Genomic DNA, 26,071 nt, shown 5'->3' with positions numbered 1-26,071 from the left:
TTCTTGCTCACATCCTTTCTGGCCTTAAATGACATCTATGTTTTATGACATCGCTACTCTGGGCTCCTGTGTTCTCAGTGGGATTCAGAAAAAGGAGAAACAAAGTTGACCCTTTCCCTGCCATTTTTCTATCAGTTTACATTTGAAGTTATAGAGAAAGTGTTCAGGCCCAGGCATGACAACTGGTCTCTGCTCCTGTTCTGCCTTGACTGAGTCCCTTTTTCTCCCACGATTTGTAGAAGAAGAAGTAACATGGAATGGCCCAGGGACTCTTTTTTCTAACCATGAAGAAGGCTTTCTCCTCTGGGTGCCCTTCCAGGTAGAAGGAGGCCAGCCCCGCCCAGCCCCGCCCAGCTCTATAAAGGAGCCTCCCAGGCAGCCAGCCACCTGCAGGAAGTCCCAGCTCTGTGCCTTCCTCAACGATGAGGCTCTGTCTCTCTGGGTTACTCTTCCTCCTGGTGATCTCATTGCCTTCAGGTAAGATGGTGGGTACAGGTCTGATTGTGAAAGTGGGGTTTTCTTCCAAGGACTAAGGCACTTAAAAACCCCTATGGACATAAGCCCAGCAGGGGGACACCAATAACAGATGGACCTGCAGGCTGGGGATGTATGTTAGTGGTCTCCAGCTCTGCTCATCTGTTGCTACATCCTAAAGGTCTGCTGCAGCTTGAGAGAGGGGGGCCAGCTTCAAGACAATCATGTCACTATTGAGCTATCCAAATTCCTATTTCCCTTCATTCTCCTCTGATTAGCCTCAGACTCGGCCGTCCTCACTGAGATGTGGTTAGGAGGTAAAAGGACAGAATCCAAAAAGTAAATCATAAAATAATAAACCATCCACTAGGGAGAGAGGGCAGACCTAGAATTTCTCCCAGCTTCTTGAAGACTGATTTTTCCTTTCTTTTCTTTTCTTTCTTTCAGGGAATGGTTTTTTAAAAACTGATGGAGTAGAAATATATACCTGCACTTTGCTTGGTGGCAAATGTTTCCTTGGCTGTAAACTCGGATGGAAATGGATTGCATTCTGTCACAACGTGATGTCTTGTTGCAAAGTGGCGAAACACAAACCTTACCTGCTCAATGAGCAATGACCCTCATCTCATGGGTCAAATTAAAAGGATATGTGAATGGCTGAGAAAACAAAATTCCTTACCTGTGTGTAAACATTATTAACAAGCCTTGGGTAGCTGTTGAGGGCCAGATTCTGGCCAATTTACTGGCAAATTTTCAGAAGTATTTTGTAAACAGACACTGCAGCAAAATGAATTTCCTGTTCTCCCATCTCCAATCACTAATCTCTATTTCAAATTCAGATTTAGTTGATTAATACATGACTGCACGCTAGAGGATATCACATTGCCTGAGCCTAATAGCAGTAGCTTACCGTGTGCCAGTCACACTTTTAAGCAGTTTACATATATTAAATCACTTAATCCTCACGACAAAATTTATTATTTCTCCCATTTTGCAGATGAAGAAACTTTTCCAAGATCACACAAGTAGTAAGAGTTAGTTAGCACTGGATTTGAACCCAGACAATCTTGAACCAGTGTCTTCGTGGTTGAGTTAGACCCTCTCTCAATTACTAAGCATAGGAATTTAGCTGGAAGTATTGGTTGCAGTTTGTAGTGATTGTAGACTGAAGCCCAATGAGGAATCAAAGATCCAACTAGATTCATGAAACAAGCCCTTCACCGCAGTGGACGAAATGAGCCACACAGAGCCACACAAAAGGTAGAGCTGTCTGCAGCATTGTTCCAACAGCACTTCCGTGTCCCCGCCCAGAGGCAGAGGTCATAGATCTTCATCAAGACCCTTGTCATTATCTCCTCAGAAAAAAGAAATGCTGCTGAGTTTCAAGGCTTTCCTTCTCCAAGGATGTGTCTGAAGGAAACACTGAATACCTCTGATGGTATTGAACACTCTAACAAAAAAGAAAACCGGAAATCATCACGCATCCACAGGGCTAGCCCCCCCAGGGCATTGATTGTGGATTGTGTCTAGAGAGGTACTGTGGTGCCAGGTACCTACCTGGATTTGCTCATTTAAATCCACCCGCTAACGGAAAGAAAAGGAGAAATGATGCAAAAGCTCACAAAGTAATATAAATGCAGTGAAATTAAGTTAAAACAGAAAATTTTAAAAAAAATGGGGGAAAGGAAAAAGCAAATATTTTTTACCAGATTTCAAAAGGGTTCACAACCCCCCAAAACACTAAAAATCCTTACCATTTGCTTGCGGTTCCTAAGGCCATGATTACCCCAGCCGGGAGTGAGGGATTGCTCTAACTTTGACGATGGGATGCAAGACGAGACACATGACACAAACTTTGGTTTTCTTCAGCGCAGCTTAGGAGGTAAGACTGGAAAGTTCAAAGTTATTCTTGCTGAAAACCCACTCTTTCGTGAAATAAATAAGAGTGCTGAATTGTCACACACAAAAGCCATTGTATATTCACCTTGTGGCTCCATGGGTACAACCTCTGAGGTAATAGCCACTCCCTCTGATGAAGGCAGAGGGGCCAGCCTTGGGCTGCCGGAGAAGCCTATGATTTAGGATTAGCAAAATGACGTCTGTCCCCAAGAATTGGACTTGAGTGAATGCTGTCACTACATTGGTTCTGCTGGAGAATCAATTCACCCTGGTATGGCAGACTAATTCAGGACCACGATCCCACAGCATGGCCCTTCGGGACTCCTTTGTTTATGTCTGTATTCCAAACCTGTTCTATGAGGCACAGATATCTTTCTAGTACATTTTCTTCAGTTTAAAAATGTCCAGAGCTAATGTCAGTTACTGGAAACCAAGAAATCTGAATGATACTGGGAACTCTTTCTGATCGTACGGTCATTTTAGGATTAAATGGGGTAGTGTATGGAATTATGTATGTAAAATGATGGGCACTGTGTCATCTAGCTCAAATATTCTGATATTGTGTTAGCTAGGTTCCAGTACATAAAGAGAAGGCTTGTACCGACCTTGGAGAAAGGCATCGAAGACGAGCAGCACCCCTGACCCCTAACTGACATACACTATGAAGCCAGTACAGTGGTGATGGCAAGAATGAGAACGGGCATCCATACTTGCGAAGGGAAAGCAGATCTCGGAGGCAGAATCGGACCCAACCGCTCAATATCATAACCTTGCTGTATAATTCTTTTTTCAGAAATGAACACAGAGGTTTAAAGTGTTGGCTATGTGTTGGTTCCTGGGTCTGCCATAGCAAATTACCATATACTAGGCGGGTTAAAACTACAGGGATTTATTCTTTCACATCTCTAGAGGCAAGAAGTCCAAGATCAAGATATCGGCTGCACCGTATTCCCTCTCAAGGTTCAAGAGAAAATCCTCTTTTGTTTCTTTCTAGCCTCTGATGGTTACTGACATTGGTCTTTGGCTTGAAGCTGCCTCACTTCCATCTCCGTATCTGTCTTCATCTGTTCTTCTCACTCATCTGAGTGGGTCACTGTAGCTTCACATGGCCTTCTTACAAGGACACCAGTCACTGGATTTAGGTCTGACCCTTATGCGGTATACCTCATCTCAACTAATTACTTCTACGCCGACCCTATTTCCAAATCAGGCCACATTCTGAAGTTCCAAGTGAATAGAATTGAGGGGAACACTAGCAACCAAGTACAGCCTATAAGTAAGGAATTGGAAGTTTCTTTTGAGGAGGCAGAGTCCCTTCTTACCCACATCCTTTTACGCACCATGAGGAGAGCTGAGTCCAGGAGGTTTGTGAATGTATCAATTTTGACTATGAAAACCAACATTTTCCCTCTGGCCGGACATACTCCAGACTCCTCCTGGAGAGTGTGAAAGAAGAAAATGAGATGGTCTCTAGCCTCAAGATGCTCAGTTATTTAGAGAAATGAATTCATAAATAATCACGACACAAGCTAACAGATCTTATAGTAATCCATGAAGTGATTGCAGGCTTTCCTATGACATGAGACGTTTTTTCCCCAGCTTTACTGAAGTATAATTGACAATTTAAAATTGTATATATTTAAGTTGTACAACTTGATGCTTTGCTACACATGGTGAAATAATAACCACGATCAAGCTAATTCATGTGTCTATTACCTCATATAGTCACTGTGAGTGTGAGTGTGTGCGCCCATGATCTGTGCGTGCGTGCGTGTGCATGCATGTGCATGCGTGTGTGTGTCTGTGCATGTGTGCATGTGTGTGTGTGTAAGATGAGAACACTTAAGATCTACCCTCTTAACAAATTTTAAGTGTACAATACAGTATCTTTGACACGTAAAGCTTTGGAGCCAAGGTGGAGATGACCTGTAGAGTACACTGGAAATCTGGTGAGCTTTATATGAAAGCAAAGAGAAAATTAGAGAAAAAAATAGTCGACAGGAAGACAGCCGCCCTGATGGAATGAAAGCAGAAACTACATCATTTACCAATTCTGTGCTCCCATTTGGGCCAGTCTCTCCATCAGTTACATTAAAAAAAAAAAAAAAGTACAATTAGCTGTCAAATAATAATGATAGAAAAATTCCAATCCTATGTCTCTTGAATTGAAAGGGTTCAGATCTTGAGCCAAAGCAGCTCTCCCCAACGCCAGTTTCTGTGCCCATCAGTGTTCACACATGCTCCAACTCCACACCCCTCTTCAGACTCCTCTCTTCACCCCAACAGAACTTTCTCTCTCTTTGGCCCTCGTTCCCAGCTTAACTGAACCATCCCCAGTCTTCCCATCTTTTCTCCCATTTGCATCTCAAGGGCACCAAAAACCATCCTGGGGAAAACTGTTCTTAGCGGGATCCGAGGCCGGAGGGTGAGAGAGGGTGAAAGGTGGGGAACGCTCTTGCATGAAGCGCTGGCTCTGCGGTGTCCTTCTCAGAATCCATTCCTTACCTCTCTGACCAACAGTCTGGGAACGATGGGATGGGGCCTGAGATGAGCAACTGGGTCATGGAGCCAGAATTCTGCACAGTAGAAACAGGTTCTGTTGTCCCCCCCTGAGATCGTTATTATGTCTCCCATCACTGGGATTGTGCCGACATTGATTAAAGAAGAATTCTATTAACAAGGCTAGCTGCTTCCCACCCTGGGGTGGTCAGAGTTCCAGCACAAGAGCAGAGGACTCTTAAGTTTCCCCAGACCAGCCTTTAGCAGGGGTCACATGTCTCCAGTCTCCATGATGATGGCCCATTGTGCTGGGCACACACCCAGACATCCCAGCAGATAAGACTGAGTGTCACATGGCTGGGGGACCACAGACAGATACCAGAGTTCAAGTCTGGCTTGTTGGGGAGTACAGTCAGCCGCAGCAATTCAGAGGCTGCATGCCCTGCATTTTTCTCCTCCAGAGTGACTGCAAAGCAGTAGTGAGGCCCGCCTGTCCGATCCAGGTCGGGTATCCTAGTCACGAAACCCAGGCCACAACCTCTGCTGCTCAGGTCTTCTCCACAAACCACCAACAGAGAGGTTCTGACTCCGTAAGATACGGATGACCTTTGAATCATCCTGTTGAAACAATAGTGCCTTCTACATATGCTTGTGGTTTGATTTGGGTGTGTGAGCAGTTTTTTTCTCAAATCAAGGACTATCCTGGTTCATCTGACAGAGCCCAGGCTTGGTCTTCTGAGGGACAAGAGCAACCACACCACCACAAAGTTGGTGACAGTAACAGTTCCTTACCTGCACCCTCCCCCCAGAAAAATTCAAGTGCCTCATATTTACAGCATATTTCACCAGCAGGGCCAGTCCTTGAGTGTGGGGTTGCAACACGTAATGCCAATGGCCACTTGCTGAAGTGACAATGACTTGGCTATCAGAGACCTCAGGTTGCCTCTGGGTTCTGGCTTCTTAACTCAGGCTGGACTCAGTACAGGTGGGGAACATAGGAAGCAATGACTATGAGACCTGGATGTTCACCCAAGTCCCTCACCCTGGTTTCTAAGGCTGCATGTAAAGAAGTCTCAAAGTTTTGTTTTCTAAAACTGGAGCAGGTTACTCTACAAAAAGCCAGTCAACCAAGTTAGTAATATGGGTCTTTTAAATTTTCACCATTCTGGTGGATGGATGTGTAGTGGTATCTCGTTGTTACTGTAATTTGCATTTCTCTAGTAAGTACAGTGTCGAGAGCACCTTTTTACATGCTTATTGGCCATCCAGAGAGCTTCAAATGTGAAGTGCCTGTTCAAATCATTTGTTGTTTTTTATTGAGCTGTTCGTCATTTTGATATCGATTTGTAGGACTTCTAATACACTTGAGTGTACAAATACATTGATGAAATGATCTTTATCTGCTTTAAAATCAAGCTTCCATGGCCATAGTGACATAGCCGAGCCATAAGCCTGTCACTAAGTTAATGACAGAGCCCAAACGAGAACTTGGGTCTGCTGACTTCATCCCACTGCTTTTTCTAACCACCTCCTTATATCATATTGTGATGTGTACACACTCGAGCTCAACATGGGGAAGATGAGAGAGGACGAGGGAAAAAATGAGTGCCACGAAATGCTATTAAATTGTTCATCTTTTAAAACAGTAAATAGCTGTCTCATAATGATTAAATAAATAAGCATGGCCTGTCATATAGATAAGTTTAAATAGATTACAGGGCTGAAGGAAATCAGGTCATATGAAGACAAAAACAGCTTTCATTTATCCAACAGTTCCTGCTATTCTGTGTGTCAGATATATCTGAAGGGGTTGGCCAGCCTTTCTTCCCCTTTTCGGCCTGTTTCCCTTGCAGCTTAGCTGTTGCATGAAGCATCCCTTATGGTGTAAGACTCGTTCCTGCCACCAGGTGGCAGACTCTGTTCATTTTGCTCCCTCTCTACAGCCCTTAGCTGCTGAGAGCACTAGCAAACGGTGCCCCCAATTGCTGCTTGACAGTCAGACAGATGCTTCTTTTTCTTTTAAGTCCTCGTGATCAGCACAATGATGGACATCGAGTCGGCGTTCAATAAAAAGCAAAGTATATTGATAACGGCAGAGCGCCCTCTGTGCTGTGGTTTCTCCACAATAACGTCCACTCTCTAGAGTGCTCTGTAACCTCTGTTTACAGAACAAGACAGTTTACAGAAATAAAGGCGCAGAGAGATTAAAGCTGTAGTCTTAGCAACACAGCAAGGGGGAGTCAGAGCCCACATACAAATTCAAGCCAAACATGAAATATTCGAAACGATGAAAAGCAAGGAACTACAACCAAGATTACCCTACCCAGCAAGGCTATCATTTAGAATCGAAGGACAGATGAAGAGCTTCCCAGTCAAGAAAAAGTTAAAAGAGTTCATCACCATGAAACCAGTATTACAAAGAATGTTAGAGGGACTTCTTTAAGAAAAAGAAGAAAAAATATACATCTCAAAAATATGAATAATAAAATGGCAATAACTACATCTCTAGCAACAATTACTTTAAATACAAATAGATGAAATGCTAAAGACATAGAGTAGCTAAATAGATAAGAAAGCAAGACCTTTACATATGCTGCCTACAGGAGACTCAGCTCAGATGGAAAGACACAGAGGCTGAAGGTAAAGGGATGGCAAAGATATTTTATAAAAATGGAAACAAACAAAAAAAGCTGGGTTAGCAATACTTAAACCAGACAAAACAGACTGATATAAGTCCTTCCTTCTCTTAAAGAAGGACCCAGTAATTCCACTTCTGGGTATTTATCCGAAAAAAACCTAAAACACTGATTTGAAAAGACATGCATCTATATGTTCATTGCAGCATTATTTACAATAGCCGAGATATGGAGGCAAGGTGGGTGTCCATCAATAAATCAATGGATAGAGGAGAAGTGGTACATATATACACTGGAACATTACTCAGTTAAAAAATGAAATATTGCCATCTGTAACAACATGGATGGATGTAGAGGGTATTATGCTAAGTAAAATAAGTCAGACAGAAAGACCAATTCCATATGGTTTTACTTATATGCGGAATCTAAATATCAAAATAAACAAAACTGATAGATACAGAGAACATTTTGATAGCTACCAGATGAGAGAGGGTTTGGGGGGATGGGTGAAAAAAAGGAAGGGTTTAAGAAGTACAAATTAGTAATTACAAAATAGTCATGGGAATATAAAGTATAGCATCAGGAATATAGTCAATAATATTGCAATAACTATGTATGGTGTCAAATAGGTACTAGATTTATCAGAGTAATCACTTCGTAATTTATATAAATATCTAATCACTACGTTGTACAACAGAAACTAATACAACTGTAGTTGAAAAAATATTTTTTTAAAAAAAATCAGAAAATGATGTGCCAATTTAATCATCAAAAAAACAAGTTATTATGAGGGGGAAAGAATTCAAGCCAAGGATCACAGCATTTACTGTCCTGACCATGGATTGGGGGAGGAATCACAGAGCAGGTGGGACGTTGACCAAGTGAGGCAGTGGCCAGTGAAGCAGTGGCCAGTGAAGCAGTGACCTTCTGCCCAAGGCACCTCCCTCATCTGAAAACACGCACTGATGCCCACATCTGGAAAAGCCCTTAGAAATCATCTCTACAGTTGGAAAACTGAGGCCTGGGGGCGGCGGGGCAGGGCTGGCTTGCCCAAGGTCACTACCAGGGAGACCAGGAATCAGCAAAGGCCCAAGGTCTTCTGAGAGGCCACCCAGTGCTGCATGCTCCCCATCACGTGTATTTAGGGAAGGGAGCTGGCCAAAATGATGGCCACAATTAAAAGTTTAAAAATCTTTTTCAAACTTGCCTATTTTGGAAAATGAATACATGCCAACCTGTGTAGGGCTAGAAAGAAATTGGACCCAAATTAAATGCAATCTGATGATAGTACAAAAGAGACTCGAGTCATGGAAAAGCTCCTAAGAGCCTCAGGAAGCTCTCAGGTCTAGCTCTCCTCACAGGGGGGCACTGAATGAAATGGCCTGCAAGTGACAACAGCACTGCGAGAAGAAAAGCCAAAGCGCCTAGAGCGGGAGGCTGGTAGATAGAATTTCTGCGTTCACCACTAGGGGCGCAGCTCGCCTGTTTTTCCAGTTTGTGCAGGTGGCGAAATTTTCCTCTATTCTCCCATCCTGTGGGTCTTTCCAGGGCCAAGAAGACCACTCACGCTACTTTTCCACTTATAGGAGGTGACTTTCACAGCTTTTGGAAGAGTAGGACAGAAAACTGGAAGAGTGTGAACTTAGATATAAACCTCACATCACACAGTAGGAGCCAGAGAGATGAAACTGTACATTGCGTGTGTTTGTTGTTTGTTTGTTTGGCTTTTGGGGGCCGGGGGGCTGGAACGGGGAAAGGAGCATATTTAATCCGATTTTGTAAAAGAAATCTATTTCTCACTGTTTAAGAAGTGGAAATCATTAGCAAAGCTAAGTCGATGAAATGTATCAATTGAAGTTGAAGTTTTTTAATTGTACCTAAAAATGTATGTAAAAGTAGAGAAACTAATTTGGAAAACAAAGAGAGGGCAAAAAAACCATGTCAGAGAGTCAGTGAAGAGAACAGCACTGAAATGTTATGGACTTGGATGCACCCTTGCTGCACTGAGGTCCAATGTGTCATTTACTAGCTGAGTGATATTAGGAAAAGCACTTAACTTCAGTTACTAGTGTGTACATGGAAAAATAATAATCACACAAGAGGCCATGAATAAGTTGATGTGGTTAGCACAATGTCTGGCATATTGTATAAGTTCAATAGATGTTGAGTACATCTGAATCTATTAGTTGACAGTATGAATTAATGGCACATGTCAGGTGTATACCTAAGTTCTAGTTGATGAGAGATCAGAAAAGACATGTTCCAAGGTACCTGCTTAGCGTTTTCTTATATAATGTTTCTAATCTTCAAAACAACCCAGCCACATGGTTATCGTTTTAAATAAAGATCGCCAATACAAACAACTAGCTAGACTATGCAGTGAAAGAAAAGACCCTACTTACAATAGCAAACAAAAAATAAAATATGTAGAAGTAAACTTAACAAGGAATGTGAAATACCTACATTAAAATACTTTGAATCATTAGTAAGAGGCCCAAAAGAAGACTTGAGCAAATGGAAATATTCTCCATATTCTTAGATAAGAAGGTTCAATAGGAACCTATAAATTGAATGTGACCTCATCAAAAATGTGGAAAAGTTTAGAATCAAACAAGCTAACTCTAAAGCTCATATGAAAATAATTAAAAGTAAGAATCTCATTGGAAATTCTGAAGGTGAGGAACCCTAACAAGTAGATCTTCTGGATGTTAAAACCTATTATTTAGTCTCAATAATTAAAACAGTATGATACTGGCATATGACTAGACCGATCACTGGAGTCAAGATATGAACCCAATATAAATGAACATTTAGAAATGATAAGAAGGACATCTAATCAAGTATTATTTAATAAATGGCATCAGGAAGACTAGAGAGCCATCTGGAAATATTATAAGGATGGATCCTTACCTCATGCATTATAGTAGGATACACTCCAAATGGATTAAAGTTGTAAAGATAAGAAGGGGAATCCATCCAGCACTAGAAGAAGACATGGGATAAGTATTTTATTACCTGTCTACCTGAAATTAGCACAAGTACTACTGTAGACTGAATGTTTGTATTCCTCCCAAAATTCATACATTGAATTCCTAACCGCCAAAGTGATGGTATTAGGAAGTGGGGTCTTCGGGAGGTGATTAGGTCATGAGGGCAGAACCCTCATGAGTGGCATTACTGCCCTTATGAAAGACATGAGAGAGCCCACTTCCTCTCTCTGCTCTCTGCCCCTTGAAACACAGCGAGAAGATGGCCATCTACAAACCAGGAAGCGGCCCTCCCCAGACACCAGATCTGCCAGCACCTTGATCTTGGACTTCCCAGTCTCCAGAGCTGTGAGAAATAAATGTCTGTTGTTTAAGCCACTCAGTCTATGGCATTTTGTTATAGCAGCCCAAAATAAGACACAGACATCATTTTAAAAATAATAAGTGGACTACACAAAACCAATAATTTCTGCATGTAAAAGTCAAAACATTAAGGATACACTAGGAACATAATTAGAAAGCATAATAAATATTAAATTTTTAGAAGCTGGAGTAAAACTTCCAATTAAATTCTTTAAAAACTTTAATAAGACCTTTGAAATTACTTCTCTGAATATGCATTTTTTGTATCCATTTTTATGCTTCAAACAGTGACAGACCATTCCTGATATACTTTTGATGACAAGTTCCTCACATTTTTAATAGTCACCATCAATGAGAAACCCTGTTCACGAAGAAAGTGACGAAAATGAAACCATTTTTACAGTCACTCAAAAATTTGCAGCAATCAAAATTATGCATGAAGAAATCTTCCTTTTCTTTCATCGACAAATATAATTTTCAACTAGTTTATAACAGTGAGAATGGCTTTCGAATCCATAGGAAACATTCAAAAATAATGCCGCCCCGACTTGTTGAATGTGTATTTGAAAATGATGATGAAGTTCTAATTTGAAAGTAGCCACCATCTGCTGGCTGGGATGACACTTAAAAAACATGTCAGCTGTAACCGGATAAAAGCAGCTGGAAAATGTAATGACATCTTCAGAGCCACTCCCTAGAATACCGCCCTGCCAGCAGCCCTCACCTAAAGTCTTGCCCTCCCACCCCTTACCAGCCACACCTTGGCAGGACTCGTGGCACTTGGGCACCGGGAGCACCACCTCCTCCGGCAAGCCCATGGGCACTGGTCTGTAATGGAGCGGCCAGGCTCTGCAGTGGGCTCGGATCAGTATCAGGGATGGAGTCTGTTTCCAGCTGCGCTCTGCGTGTTAACAGAAAGCAGCTAGCATGGACTGTGGGCCATCCACAGAGTGCGCAGAATCTGCTCCTTGGGCCCCCACCCCATTCCTGTCACCCTGAAGAGGCTTCGAGCAGCAGCAGGCACCTGGCTGGGCTTCAGCTGTCCCAGGCCCCGCCCAGGGCTGAGGGGACCAACATGTCAAGGCACTCCAATTAGTAGATGTCTTAGTCTGTTCAGGCTGCTGTAACAAAATGCCACAGTCCGGGCAGCTTATAAACAGCAGAAATTTATTGCTCACAGGAGACTGGAAGGCTGAGATCAAAATGCTGGCATATTGGGTGTCCAGAGAGGGCTCACATCCTGGTTCACAGCCAGCGGCTTCTCACCGTGTCCTCATGTGGTGCAAGGGGGAGGCAGCTCTCCGGGGTCCCTAATGATAGAGCACTAATCCCAGTCATGAGGGCTCCACCCTCATAGATATCAATGTGTGAATTTGGGGAGACATACAAACATTCAGACTGTAGCAGAAGGGGTGAAGCACTTGGCCTTAGCTGCTCTGGGCTCTGGGCCTGGTTTTTGGCGTCCTTCGCTTTGCACTCACGTGTCATATGCCAGTCCTGAGGGACAGGAACACGTCTTCCCTGTCTGGCCAAGAATGCCAAGATGGGCCTTCAGTATAGTCCAAGAGATTCAGCCAGTGCTGGACTCAGTTTCCCTTATGCTCCACTAATCAAGGGTTCCAGCTAATTGGTGATTCTTCCTCTGCTGCTCTTTGCTTCCACTTTCCAGGGCTCTGCCTGCCCTTGTCCACCTCCCATCAAGAGCTCGTCTCCAGCTTCTCTGTTCCCTAACGGCCCCATCCTTAACCATGCGGCAAGGCCAGGACCTAGGCCCAGATGGCGCTTCCCCTCATCCTGACCACCGCAATTCTGGTCAGTCTGGTCTTCCGCCAGTGGGTGTCCTTATCCTGAATGGGCTCATTCTTCTATTATCCCTGGGCTTTAAAAAATTAAAGATATTAAATAGAAAGGTCTAAAGATATTAAATAGGATGCCAATGGGAATCCACCCAGTTTATAACGCCCATTTCAGACTGGCCTTCTGGACATAAACCAACTGTCACCTCTGGGGAAGGGTTTTTGCCATTTGTGTCAAAAACTTCACCTATATCTAGCCTTGGAAACTTTTTTACTCAAACGCATTGAGCCGCCTTGAAGCTAAAATGCAGCCATATATTAAGAATTCCTTCCCTCGACCCCCCGTCAAATTTCCCTTTCTGTCCACATCTCCTCCTCGTCCAGCTGCCGCTGGGATCGGAGCTGGGAACCTTAGTGTGGACGAGGTCTAGATCTTCACCTCTTTTTCCTTTAAGAGGCTGAGCACCTTCTTAAAATGTTGCTGTATGAAAAACTAAACTTTCAGGTACGAAAAGAATACAACTTTTACAATTGTATCTAAAATAATAGATGCTTTTGTAAAGTCTGATATCCAAGAAAAATTAATACCTACATTTAAAAAATGACCCTGCAAATGAGAAGGTCAGATGGCCAAGAAACACATGAAAAGATGCTCAGTTTCCTTAGCTGTCAGGGAACTGCAAAATAAAATCCCAGCGAGAAACCGGAGCAAATCTAGCAGAAACTGGTGCATACGTCCTCCAGAATACATGCACGGGCACGTCCACAGCAGCTCTGGGCTTAAAAGCCAAATCCTGGAAATGACCATCAACGATCGAATAGATAAATCATTGTGGAATATTGAGCTGTTTTACAATACTAAAAGAATGAGCTGGGGGAAGGACGAATGAATAGGCAGAGCAGAGAGGATTTTTAACAGAGTGAAAATACTCTGTATGATACGATAGTGATGGATACATGTCTTTATACAGTTGTCTAAATCCACAGAATATACAACACCCAGAGTGAACTCTAATATAAACTGTGGACTTTGAGTGATAATGATGTGTCGATGTGGGTTCACCGGTTGTGGCAAATGTCTCACTCTGATGGGGGATGTAGAAAATGGGAGAGGCTGAGCATGTGGGGCCGAGGGGCACATAGGAACTCTACCTTCTGCTCAACGTTGCTATGAACCTAAAACTTCTCCGAAAAAGAAAGTTCACTAGAAAAGAAAAAGAATGAACTACTGCTACTCACCATAAGACAAGACTAGGGTGAGTCTCCCAGACATAAGATGAAAAAGGGACCCAGACACGAAAGAGTGAGCTAGCCGATTCCACTTACATGAATCACAGGAACACTCAAAACCACGGCAGAAGTCGTGGTGGCAGTTGGGTGGACGGTGACAAGGAAGGAGCTCAGAGAGACGGGGCTACGGCTGGATCTCGGGGGTGTTTACACAGTCAATCCATTCGTCAAACTGCTTCGATCTGTACACATAAGATTTGTCTACTTTATACTAAACTTCAATTTTCAAAAAAATTCAGTGACACTAGGAAGCGTGCTCACGTCTCTCTTCATAAGAATGAATCTGAAACCCAAGCTTTGCTGAGGTCCAGAGTGGAAACTTGTGAACCTCATGGGGCTCCCTCAATGACAGTGACGAATGACAGAAGTGCCTGCAGAGCAAGGCAAAGGGGTTTACAGTTTGGAATGTCGTCCACGTCCTGTAGAAGGGCATGTGGTCAAAAGGAGTGCTCACATCAGATCACGATCGAATCTTCCACAGTATCAGCTAGACAAAATTCGCAAGAGACCTACAAATTCCCTCGTCCCTGACATTTCAGCCGAACTCATTTTCTCTCTCTGACTTGCTAACAATACACAGCTGCTCCTCTGCAACCCTCTGCCCTCCTGAGGCCCCCATCCCCACCCACCACCAACCCGCCCTCCACAATGGGCACTCCTCAGATAAGACTCAGGCTTTCCAACCTGTGGCGCCAGCCTGGGAAAAGCAGACAGAACACGGGCCCTGTGGCCCCTCCGCCTGCTCGCCCCAGCCCTTCCCTTCCCTGGCACCAAAACAGATGACTTCATCTGCGGGATCCAGCTCCTATCAGCTGCTGGGCCTCCCTGGGACTCGAGGGGGGAAGGAGCCTGGAGGCAGAGGCTGGCCTGAGCTCTGGTTACTTTGGCACAGTCTGGGGCTCTGTGGAGTGTCAGTCACAGCCTTCAAATCAGCCCTGGCCTTGTTCTGGGGGTTCCTGCAGCCTCCACCTCTCCCGGCTTGGCCTACACGAGCTGCACTTGGGTACCAGGCAGCTACCACTGGCAGCCAGAACTTAGATAGGCACAGAAGGACAGAGAGAGGCTCCCATTGCCCCTTGAAAGAAAAGTCCCATTCTTGCCTGTGCTGATTTTCTCAGTCCAGCCCAGTGAATCACTAATCCAGCTCAGGAATTAAAGTCTCTGTCACCGTCTACTTTCAGTGTCCTTGACAGTGTCGAGTGTGACCACAGAGGGACCTGCAGGGAACTCAGGGGAGACCCGCTCATGCAGGTGACGGCCCCAGGAAACTGCTGGGTCATGTCACTGCTCTGGTGGCTTTGCTTTCTGGTATCATTTTCCCGTCTGGTCCAATGCTTCAGGGATGCTCCCCTAGCCAGGATGGGGTTCATGTTGTCACCCACAGGGGACAAGTTCTGGAGTTGGGCCACTGGCTTCCCACAGCCATGTTATCTTAAATGAAGCAAGTTACCTAACCTCTCCAGACCCCAATTACCTCATGTAAATTGGGGACGTAATTGTTACTCTCTCAGAGCACTGTTGTAAGGATCAAGTACACTGATAAATAGTACTTTATGTCCAGCAGTAGTAAACGCTCAACACATATGTTCTTTTTATTATCTGGGTCTGTCTGGTCTCCGATACGGTGGTCCTGGTGAGGAGGTCAGCTTCCGTCTGGCTTGCTCAGCCCTCAGACTTTGGGTGTACAAATCGGGGTCACAGAGCCCAGGGAGCCCCTGGGATCTCTCATGCTGGATCCCAGGACCCAGATAGACCCCCTGGTCCCCTGGCCTCATCCTCTCCTTTCATGCCAGGACTCAGTGCGACTCCTGGTGCCCAGGCACTTCAACCACCTGCTGACTTCAGAAATCACTAGAGGGAGAAGCAGACTTTGTCAAGTGGACATTTGTCAAACACCAGGAGAGAACTGCATTGTGCCTCTCCCCGACCCCAGAGGGGAGGGTACCAGTGGTTGGGCCATGTGCCGTCCTAGCAGCTCCCCCAAATGAATGCTCTCCCCGGATGCTCTCTCTCCCTTTCTGCTCACTTCTTATGTCTTTCTGGAAAGCACCAGACCAATTTACTCTCTTGAACCTTTGTGTGGACTTGGCCAGGAGTCATGTCCAAGGCAGACCCTGCGACTCCCTCTTAAAGGCTGGATGCGAGACAGGCAGTCAGGGAGCAGGAAGGACCTTGGACAGGAGTTCTCACCCCCTGTGTTGCCCAGATCTTACCCACCTCCTTCTAAACACCTCTCATAGCATCCTGCATTTTTGCAAGGCTTTTATTCTTCCATATCCTGGCTTTAACATGCCTGTTTCCCCAACAACAGCTCCATCAGTTGGAAGGTGGTTTTATGTCTCATCTCGTGTTCATAAACAATGAGAAAGGAGAGAGCCAATGACTGGCCCAAGGGCACACAGCTTGTTCCAGACTAGAATCCGGACCTTGTGTTTCTGGTCTGGAGAGCAGGCCGTGTATCTGTGTGACTGCTCTAAGAGGGAAGGCTCGCTCCTTTCTTTAGGGACAGCTGGGCAAGGGCACAGAGGGCTAGCCTCCAGAGTCTCTTTCCACAAGGCCTGACAGCCCAGCAGTTGGGGAGATAACCTTGCAGAGCCTCCTGCTGATGCCCACTGAGAGTCTGGCACATGCCAGCCACTGGGGGCTATTGGAACAAGGGGGCACTTAAATTCTCCTAAGACCCTCTAGGACCACAGTCTTCACGAGATGCCATTTTTTAATTGTAATAATGAGCATTGGCAAGAGTGCTGATCAACAGGAACTGTCACACTTTGCTGGGAGTAGTGAAAATTGAAGTCATCATTTTAGAGGACGATCGATTGAACTCCCCAGTTCAGAACACTTGAAATCCATGACCCAAAAATATTCCAGCTATTCTTCTTGGCCCACCTCTCTCATTGCAAACCTCTCATCCGGCTCAAGCCTCTTCTTGACCCAGCTCCCAGATCCTGGCTCTGCAACTTCAGCTTCACTCCTGCTTCTGGCCCTATTGTGTGCATTTGTTTTCCTTACATTTGATATTTAACCCCAAATTTCTTTCCAGGATTCTGCCTTGGACCCACCACTCTGACTCTGACCTTCCGGACAGGTTCTGGAAGGTCACTACCAAGTTATGGTCCCTCATATCTGAGGACAGGACCACAGCCCATGGCTATTACTGTGGTTAAGACAGCAACATTCAATAAATAAAAAAGTAAAAAAGTCAGGGTTTGGGATCTCCATCCGTCTGGAGAGCAGAGGCTCAGACTGTTTCTCAGGGAAAAGCCGGTAGCTTCATCAACTAGTGCTGGAAATGGCAGGCTGAGAGGTGCGGGAAAGGAGGGAGACATCGGTGGTAGAAGGTCTGGCTACCCAGAGTGGCCTGGGAATGATAGAAAGAGAGGAAGGCGGTCTGCACACATGAGTCTCTGCCTCAGGCTGAGCCACTTTGCCAACACTCCTCCCAGGCCATAGTGATAACTTCAGCCCACTGTGGTTACTGTAATTACAGTGATTTGCTATCATCATACCCAGGCGATTCCCCAGCCATGAACGCCACATCATGGGGTTTTACCCCTCCTCCAAGGTCGCCATGACTCTCCACCCCACTAATCTGCTCGGAGCTGTTCGCCCTGTCCCCGTCCGGGGCCCAGCCCGGGCACAGCCATGACAAGAGGGCAGGCTGAGGGCTGCAGAGGAGCTGTCAGGCCGTGGTATTATTGTCCAGATCTGTGAGGCCACTTATCTGGGACGCCCACACGGGAAATGAGATAGGCCGGCAGCCCTTTTCCCACCAATATTCTTATCTCGACTGAAAAGAGGACTGTGGTTGTGTGTGAAGACATGCGTGTGTGATCTTACAGACTGTCCATGTCCATCTGAGCGTTTTTCGCCCTATGGTTTCTGACCATATGGATATTGTTCGTGGAATTTTATGACTCGAATAGGAAATATGAGTCTGTGATGAATGTTTGTGTCTGATAGGCCGGAAGAAAAGAGGGTGGCAAAAAGGAGTGGGAGATACCCAAGGAGGAAAACAGTGTCGGGAGAAAACATTTTTCAAAAGGGTGAAAACAACCATTTTTGGTGAAAGGATGAAGAAATGGATATTTTCATACATTGATTAAGAAAGTTGTATAATGTTGAAAAGTTAAATGTGTCTTCTCTTCACTGGTAAGTCAACTTCTCACATCTACCCAAGATGTAGTACAGACGTACACAGAGAGATATAGAAGAATGTTCACTGCAGGATTATTGCAGCAGCGAAAATTATAAACCACCTAAATATCAATTGACAAAGGAGTGGTTAAATATCGTATGGTATATCAAAGCTCTGAAATACTAAGTATCAGTGAGAAATAGCAAAAAAAAAAACACACACATTAATATCAAAATGGAAAAATTCTTCCAAATATGTAAGTTAAAAAAATACCAAATTGCAGAATTTATATGTATTGTGCTATACAAGGAACAAGAAAGGGAAATATATATTTCTATAGAGATATAGATATCTATCTATATTTATCTATATCTCTAGCCATATTCGTGTGTGTGTGTAATGTCTTTATATATGTGGGGGGAGGGATGGGGATCTGGAAGCTGCACACACCAAAATGACAGCAGTGGTTGCTGCTAAAACAGAGAGCTGGAATTAAAGGTGCATTATCTAAATTGTCTTACAATAAAAGTAAGTTTATGTAGGACTAGTTTGATTATAAACGCTTTTTAACTTTATTAAGAAAGCAGCAACACTAGAATCCACTTACCATAAACCCTATGATCTAAATAAAAACTGAAAAAGAAAATAAATATTTTGTTTTCCATGGCAAATCTGTGACTCGGCCTGGTTCTCATCTTCCCAGCGAGGTGGCGAAGGAACAGGAGCAGGAGCAAGCTGGAAGAAAGTCACCTGGATCAGCACCACACCCGGCCTACCTAGTGTCTGTGGTAAAGGAGGGGCACTGTTTTACCTGTGCTGTTCTAGAAAGTAGCTACCACTGCAGAAAACCCAGGGAGTGTGGCTGAAACTTTCCCCCATGAAGTCTGATCTAGAAAAAGTATCAGTTTGGGCCAATCTTTTTTTCCCTTTATTTTACCATTTGGGAAACTGTGGCCTAGAGAGGCAAAGCAGAGTAAAAATTAACTTGTGCAATACTACAATTACTTTTCTTCCTCTCTCTGGAGGGGAATTCAATCTGTGGACAGCAATTAAGACGTTCACTCCCACAAACAAGGAGAAATTCTGGCAAAGCTCTTAAACTGGAGCAGATCCACAGATGCCGCTAACATAAACCAAAATCTCACTACCTGGAGGGATGGGAACCAGGGATCCTAGGACCAGAAGGTGAAGACAAAAGCTCTCAGGCTCTACCAACCATCCCCTCAAATCTTTGTCCAAGACAGAACCTCTACTCACAAGGCAGGTGTCAAGACCAAGCAGAACTAGTAAAGAAGACATTGTTCCCCAATCCTGCACCTAGGTCCAAACCAGTTCTCTCAAATTACAGTTTAGCTGGTTGTAAAATTCTAGGTAACCAGTCCTTTTTCTTTAGCGCCTTATTTTGTCTTCTGGCTGTTATAGCTGTTGAAAAGTTTGCTCTCAATCTAACTGCCATACTTTTGTATATTCATCCATCCTTTCTAGTTGCATTAGAAATTGTCCTCCTTATCTTTGATGTTTTACAATGAGTCTGGGAATAGAGTGTTTTTAATCCTGTTTATAATTGTGTTTTAAATCTAGGGATATATGTCTTTAATTCTGGAAAATTCACAGACATTATCTTTTCAAACATTGTCTCTTCAAATAATGCGTTCTGCGTATTCCGTCATTTTGCCTTAGTTTGAATTCCCTGAAAGCAGAGCCTGAGAGAAGGATTGAAGTGCAAGTAGTTCATTTAGGAAGTGAAAGTGGAAAACAAAATTGCATTACTCAGCTGGTAACCACTGTGACTGTCTGGGGCTCAGTCAGGCAGAGTATTCTTTGGAGAACTTTATAAAGCATGTGCCTTGGATCATTTCAACAAAAGGCGATTCAACTGAGATATTTACTTACTTACTCCCATCTTCCATGGGTTGAGGGCTGCTGCTGGAAGGGTTAACACCTTCAAACTTCTGAACTGTGTTTACAGGTAAGTTCAGTGGGCTTGGGCAGTGTTAAAAAAAAACCCAGAGTCAAAATAAAGAGAGACACACTGAGGCATGTGTTTGAGCAAGGGTGTTGGCATTGCACCACCTCCAGCAAACCTACAATAGCAGCCAGCAAGTATGAACAACTTTTTGCTATTTGAACTGCCCTGCTGCCACCAGAACCAAGATTTTACACCCTTATCTTTCATTGTCCTTACATAAATGTAATTATACTCTATGTAATAAGTATATGTTATATAATAAATATGTTAGAACTATGTGCTATATAATAAACATATAATTATTACTATTATTATAAACTTTTAAACAAAGAGGTAAGTGCAGAAGAAGACTACAATAGAACCACCTCCAAAATTTGATAGATGCTGATACTTTTTTATATTGGCCTCAGATTTCTTTAAAGGAAAAAATTAATCATTATAGAATGAAAACCCTTACCATGCTGTCCAATCTTATCCTCTCCAGAGGCAATGATATTTTGAAGTCATATTTATCATTTGAAAAAAATTTTATAGTTTTTCTACATGTGCATATATTCATAAGTGACATAGAGAATTGCACACATTCAAAAGTTTCGCCCAAATTGACTGTTATTGGAATGAAGGGAATGACTGGCTGCCCCGCGCGCATGCAGCATCTGTGTGTTCCAGTAGGTGTCACTAGCGTCGCAGTCATGGAGGGACGTGACTATTTCTGTTCTCTGTGACAGTGTTGGAGTTTCCTTCCGTGGAAGTCTTGACTCATTTGTGTTTTAAGACTGTCTACATGCAAGACACCGGAGCTTAAAAGCAGCACTGTAAGCAGTGAGACCTGATTATTTCTTTTCATTCTTCCCCTGGAGGGAAGGCCCATGGGATGTAGAGAAAGGCACTGAGCAGGGAGGTGGGAGATCTGAGTGCTAGTCCCAGGGCCTTAACTAACTAGCTGTGCCAGCTTCGGCGGGCAGGGTCCCTCCTCGGGCCTCGGTGCACCACACACACACAAACACACACCCTGTAGAATAAGGGGTAGCAGATCGTTGCATCTCCACAGACTCTGGTCCTTCGATAGTGGCTCCCTGGGGGATACTCTGGGCAGAGAAAGAAGAAGTTCCTAAATCCACACTCAACAGAGGGGAACTGGCAGCGGCATGCCTGGCGTCTGCCATCGCCAGAGGAGACAACCTCTCAAGTCCCTCCTGGCTCTACATCTACCTCTTTACCTTCCGCATGTGTGTGTCTGTGTAGCAGCCCCAGCAACTTGCTGGCTTGGGGCCATGGCCATCAACCCAGCTTGGTTACACTCAGATGTCATTTTAATTATCTTATTTTTAAAGTGGGTGTGGCTCGTTTTAAGTTTCAGGCAGGCTTAGTGAAATTAAACCTTTTAGCTGGCCAGTTCAGGGCCACAGACCAGAGAAGTTGAGAAACTGTTTGGTCTGTGATCAGGCCTTGGTTTTCCGGAAACCACTGCGAAGGTTAACCCTGTCCCCCACCCGGATCCACATCAGGCCCCTGGACGCACACACCTCTTACATGCCCACGCACAAAAGTTTGTCAATAGATACAGCAGATTTGATGAAACGACAAAAAGTCCAGAGAAGGAAGTGCCACCAGTCTGGTACTTTTCCAGTTCTTGGCCGCCAGCGTCTTTCCATGAGAAGCTGTTTGTCTTAACAACTGTTTGGCCTGGAGGCAGGGGTGTGACCCAACCGGTGTGGGCCTGAGCCACGGGAGGTCCGGGTCCCCCTGGGCAGTCTCTGGAGGGCTCAGAGCAGGCTCCTGGGCCACATTCCTCCCATCGGCCCCTCCCTGACCTGCCCTCTCTCTGGCCTCAGGGCCCTGGGGAAGGCCTGAGGAGGCCGTGGGAGTTTGGCTACCATTATCCGGCCCTTATCTGAGCCCACTTAGTTCAATGACTAGGAGCCGACCTGAGGGTCACGCCTGTCTCCAGAGAGCCAGTGCTATCTCAGTGACCTACAGAAATCTTGGCATGAGCTCATGTTTTCTGACGACAGAGAGGACCCCTGCCATATCGCTGCCCGCACCCCCATTCCCAGCATTGGGCATGAGCCGGGCGAAGGCTCCACCGTGACTCACTGAAATAGCAACACTGATAACTGCAGCAGACAGAAATACATTGAGGAATTTCCATTCAGAAAAGAGCCTTGTCCCCCCGCCCCCTCTGTTTGCATGCGATCCCTCTTGGATGGACACTCAGGCACACAGGCAAGGGCCCTTCTGAGACACAGCCTCGAAACCATCACTACCCCACCCAGCACCAGGAAGATATAGTGTGACCATAAACCCCTAGAGACGTATATATCCAAGAATTCATGCTAAAACATACTTTCTCCTCATATAGGAAAACACCATAAGGACAGAAGCCCTGTTTTACCCACTTATATGTTCCAAAATCTGAAACTACCTAGCAAGTAATAAAGTGCTTAGTATAAATGAACCGGTTGAACTGGTGCAGGTAGAGTTGACAGAACACAGGACTAGGAAGCAGGTCACCCCATTGCTGGCCCTGCCTTGACTCCCTGGGGGACCCTGGACGGGTTATTCCCTCTCTCTGGGCCACAGAGTTACTTTATGCAGTCTTAAAATCTCGTCAGGAGCATTTAGTACATTTACATTTAATGTAATCACTGCCGTATTTGAGTTTAAATTTGCCACTTCTTTTATTACTTCTGCTTGTCCTAGCTGCCCTGTGCTCGCCTCTCCTCTCTCTCCTTGCCGTCCCTTCTTGACTTGACCTTGACTTAATTATTTTTATCATTCGATTTTTTCCCCTCTATTACATGAGAGGTTATAAGCCCTATTTTTGTCATGATTATTCCAGAAATTACAACATGCAGAGTTAATTTCTTAGCAAAGCCTAAAGCTGAACACTATGTTTAAACCACTCCCAATGTAACAACCTTCCAACGCTTTAATCCCAATGACCCCTCCAGTTTATATACTGTTGGTGTATATTTCGACTTTCCATTTCTTCTTTCCAATCTTGCAAATCATTATTATTATTGTTTTATACAGTGTTTGTTCGTTTTAATTTCACCACATAGTCACCATTCTCCTTGATCTCTATTTTTTCTTTCATCTCAGTCCTTCTGTCTCAGTTGTTTTTCTGTCTGCCTGAAACACATCCTATAGAATCCCCTAACATAAGCCTAATATTGGAAAATTCCTTCTGGTTTTATTTATCTGAAAATGTCTTTATTTTGCTCTTATTCCTAAAAATATATATATTTTTTTACTATATAGAATTCTAGTTTGGCAGTTACTTTTCTTTCAAATACTTCGTACATGTTGAATACCTTCTAGATTCCATTATTAATGATGTGGTCATCTCTTTCCACCCTCTGGTTACTTTTAAGATTCTTTTCTTTGTTTTTTGTTTTCTGAAGTTTTACAAAGAAGTGGTTAATGGAGATGCATGTATTCTGTATTATTTACTCACCTAAGGATTTATTCTATTAGACTTGAACCAGTACACTGGCATTCTGAATGATTTCCTAGTTACTAATTCCCCCCTTACTTGTGTCTAATCTGTTATACTTAGCCACTGAACTTTTATTTTTTTGGTTATTGTATGTTTCATTTGTAAAAGTTTTATTTTGTTCCTTTTAAGATGTTATGTCGCTTTGGAAAGTTTCCTGCAGCTATTTTCAAGCTTCTATTTCTTTAAGCATACTAAGTATACTTCTCGTGGGAGTATACTTGGAACAATCAAACAGAGAGGGGATCTTTGGATGATTATTCCAATAGTCAAAGTATTTGTAGATCTGTTTCTACTGTCTGTTCTTTCTGTTGGTTCTTCTCATGATACCTTGTTTTCTTTTGGTACCAAGTTATCTTTCACTGTGAACTGCTCATTACATTTGAAAAGTATTTAGAAAGATAATTTCAGATCCAGGATGAAACCACCTTTCTCCAAAGAGGAGTTTGCTTGATTCTGTCAAGTTCCTAGGGACTATGCACCTCCAGAGCTACCTTACACCAAGGTCAACGCTTAAGATTCTTTGGACCACCCAGGCAATGAGGACCCCAATTACTAACCTGAGGAGGACTGATGTACATCTGGCTCACCGTTACTTTAGGAACGTAGCTCTTTGTGATGCCAGCATAATGTGGGAGAAATTTTCTAGTAGGCTTCCCATCATACATGGTTTGAACTTTTATTTCCGTTCTCCATCATCCAATTTGTAAGACTGTCAAAAGCAAGTCCAAATTTGCCAGGATTAGTAAATGTCCTCAAGGCAAAAGTGGTTTCTAGATTCTGCTTACATCTCTATGTACTTGTTTGCACTTCAGTTTTGACCTGATAATTTGGTGCTGTTATGTCCATACTTAAATGCTTTTAGGATTTTTTTTTTTTATTCCAGAATATGTTGTTTTCATTGGGGGCAGTTTGTCCAAATAACCTAAACAGTCATGGCTATATCTGCTGAGCTTATTTAACATTTATTTACCTAATGGTTTAGTGGTTTCCCTCAACCAAAGACTATTCTTTCTCAGAGGAAAATAGTTAAAGACAAATAACTGCTTGCAGTTTTGAAAGGATGGTTTTTGTGAATTCTACCAAGATGTTTAAAATTAGAACTATTTTATCTTAATCTTTAACATATCTGGATAATATAATCCCCATAGTATTTCATGTTATTTGAAGTATATCTGTATTTGCTACCTATTGCCACATCACAATTAGCACAAATTTAAGGGTTTAAAACACCACATATTTATTATCTCATAGTTTTTCTAGGTTGGAGTCCGGGAACAGCTTGTCTGAGTCATCTGCTTTGAGTTCTCTCTAAAGGCCGCAATTGATCTCATTCAGGGCTGGGAGTTCATCTGAAAGCTCAACTGGGGAAGGATCTGTTCCAAGCTTGCTTGTGTGATTGCTGGCAGGATTCAGTTCCTTATGGGATGGTGGACTGAAGTCCTCAGTTCCCAGCTGACTGTTGGCTAAAGGCTGCTCTCATTTTCTTGCCATGTGGGTCTCCTAAACTTGCTTCATCACAGCCAGCAAGAAAGAAGAGTCTGCTAGCAAGACAAAAGTCAAAATCTTTTGTAATCTGTTCTCGGAAGTGACATCTCTTTGTGTCGAGGTATTCAATTAGTTAGAAGCAAGTTACTCAAAGGGAGAGGATTAAACAAGTGTGAATAACAGGAGGCAGGGATCATTGGGGACCATCTCAGAAGCTGCCTACTGCAACATCCTCTAGACAGGCTGCTATGTATGGACACAGGCATAGACCTAGCAAGTGCTCAATGTAACACCTCCTCTCCATCTAGGAGACACTTTGCTCCAAAGTGGGCCAGACAGATGAGAGTCCTGGCTCTATCACATAATAGTTGAGTGACCTTGAACAAATTACTTAAATTTTCTGGACCTTAGTTTCTTAATCTGTAAACTGGAATCATAAATATTCTCAAAGGGCTTTTGTAATCTAATATTCAGCCAGCATGCTAACTAGTTCTTGGAATACTGAAACATTTCTAACCCCGTTGGTAAAATACTTGTTTTCCTGAACCTTCTGGAAGTCCCTGGGCCACCGCAGTATTCCTGACTCTTCCCTCAGGACCTTCTTGCACCCCGTGCAATCCAGCAGTTACAGGAATAACGTGTGGCACAACAGCGAGTTTCGAGGACCACATTCCAGCGTCATGCAGGCTATTTTCCATCCTGTCCCAACCTGAATGTAAAATGTTTTTATTATCACCCTTGGTGGTTAGTATTGCATAAATGTTGAGGTCTCCAAGAGCATGTTCAATAAACAGAACTCCACTTTCCTCCCTGTAGTCTGAAACATTTTAGAAGTAAAATAAACAAGTAAAGATGGAGAGCCTGCTCTGAATCTGCTCACCCAAGCAGGCCTGTTAATGGAACCCCAAATGAGACAGTGTCGCCTGTCTGATCCCAGCCAGCAGTGGACCAAGGCAGGTCTAGAAGTCTCTTAGCAAAGAAAGCCTCTCCTTGTGGGAACCAGGTGTGGGAAAACAACATCCTTGCTTCCCAA

At 43.7% G+C, this 26,071-nt stretch overlaps 1 protein-coding gene across 1 annotated transcript; it reads left to right on the top strand.

Annotated features, from left to right (window-relative positions):
* The first annotated feature begins 422 nt into the window (after window positions 1-422).
* Window positions 423-1,091, top strand: DEFB136 (defensin beta 136). Its single transcript, XM_025042373.1, has 2 exons — window positions 423-477; window positions 937-1,091. Exons 1-2 carry the CDS (start codon window positions 423-425, stop codon window positions 1,089-1,091), a joined length of 210 nt encoding a protein of 69 aa, XP_024898141.1.
* The last annotated feature ends 24,980 nt before the right edge of the window (window positions 1,092-26,071 follow it).

Source organism: Pteropus alecto, unplaced genomic scaffold (genome assembly GCF_000325575.1).
Source record: "Pteropus alecto unplaced genomic scaffold, ASM32557v1 scaffold50, whole genome shotgun sequence".
Classification (NCBI taxonomy): Eukaryota; Metazoa; Chordata; class Mammalia; order Chiroptera; family Pteropodidae; genus Pteropus; species Pteropus alecto.
Note: the sequence above shows the minus strand (reverse complement) of the source record. Positions and strands in the feature narration are given on the sequence as shown.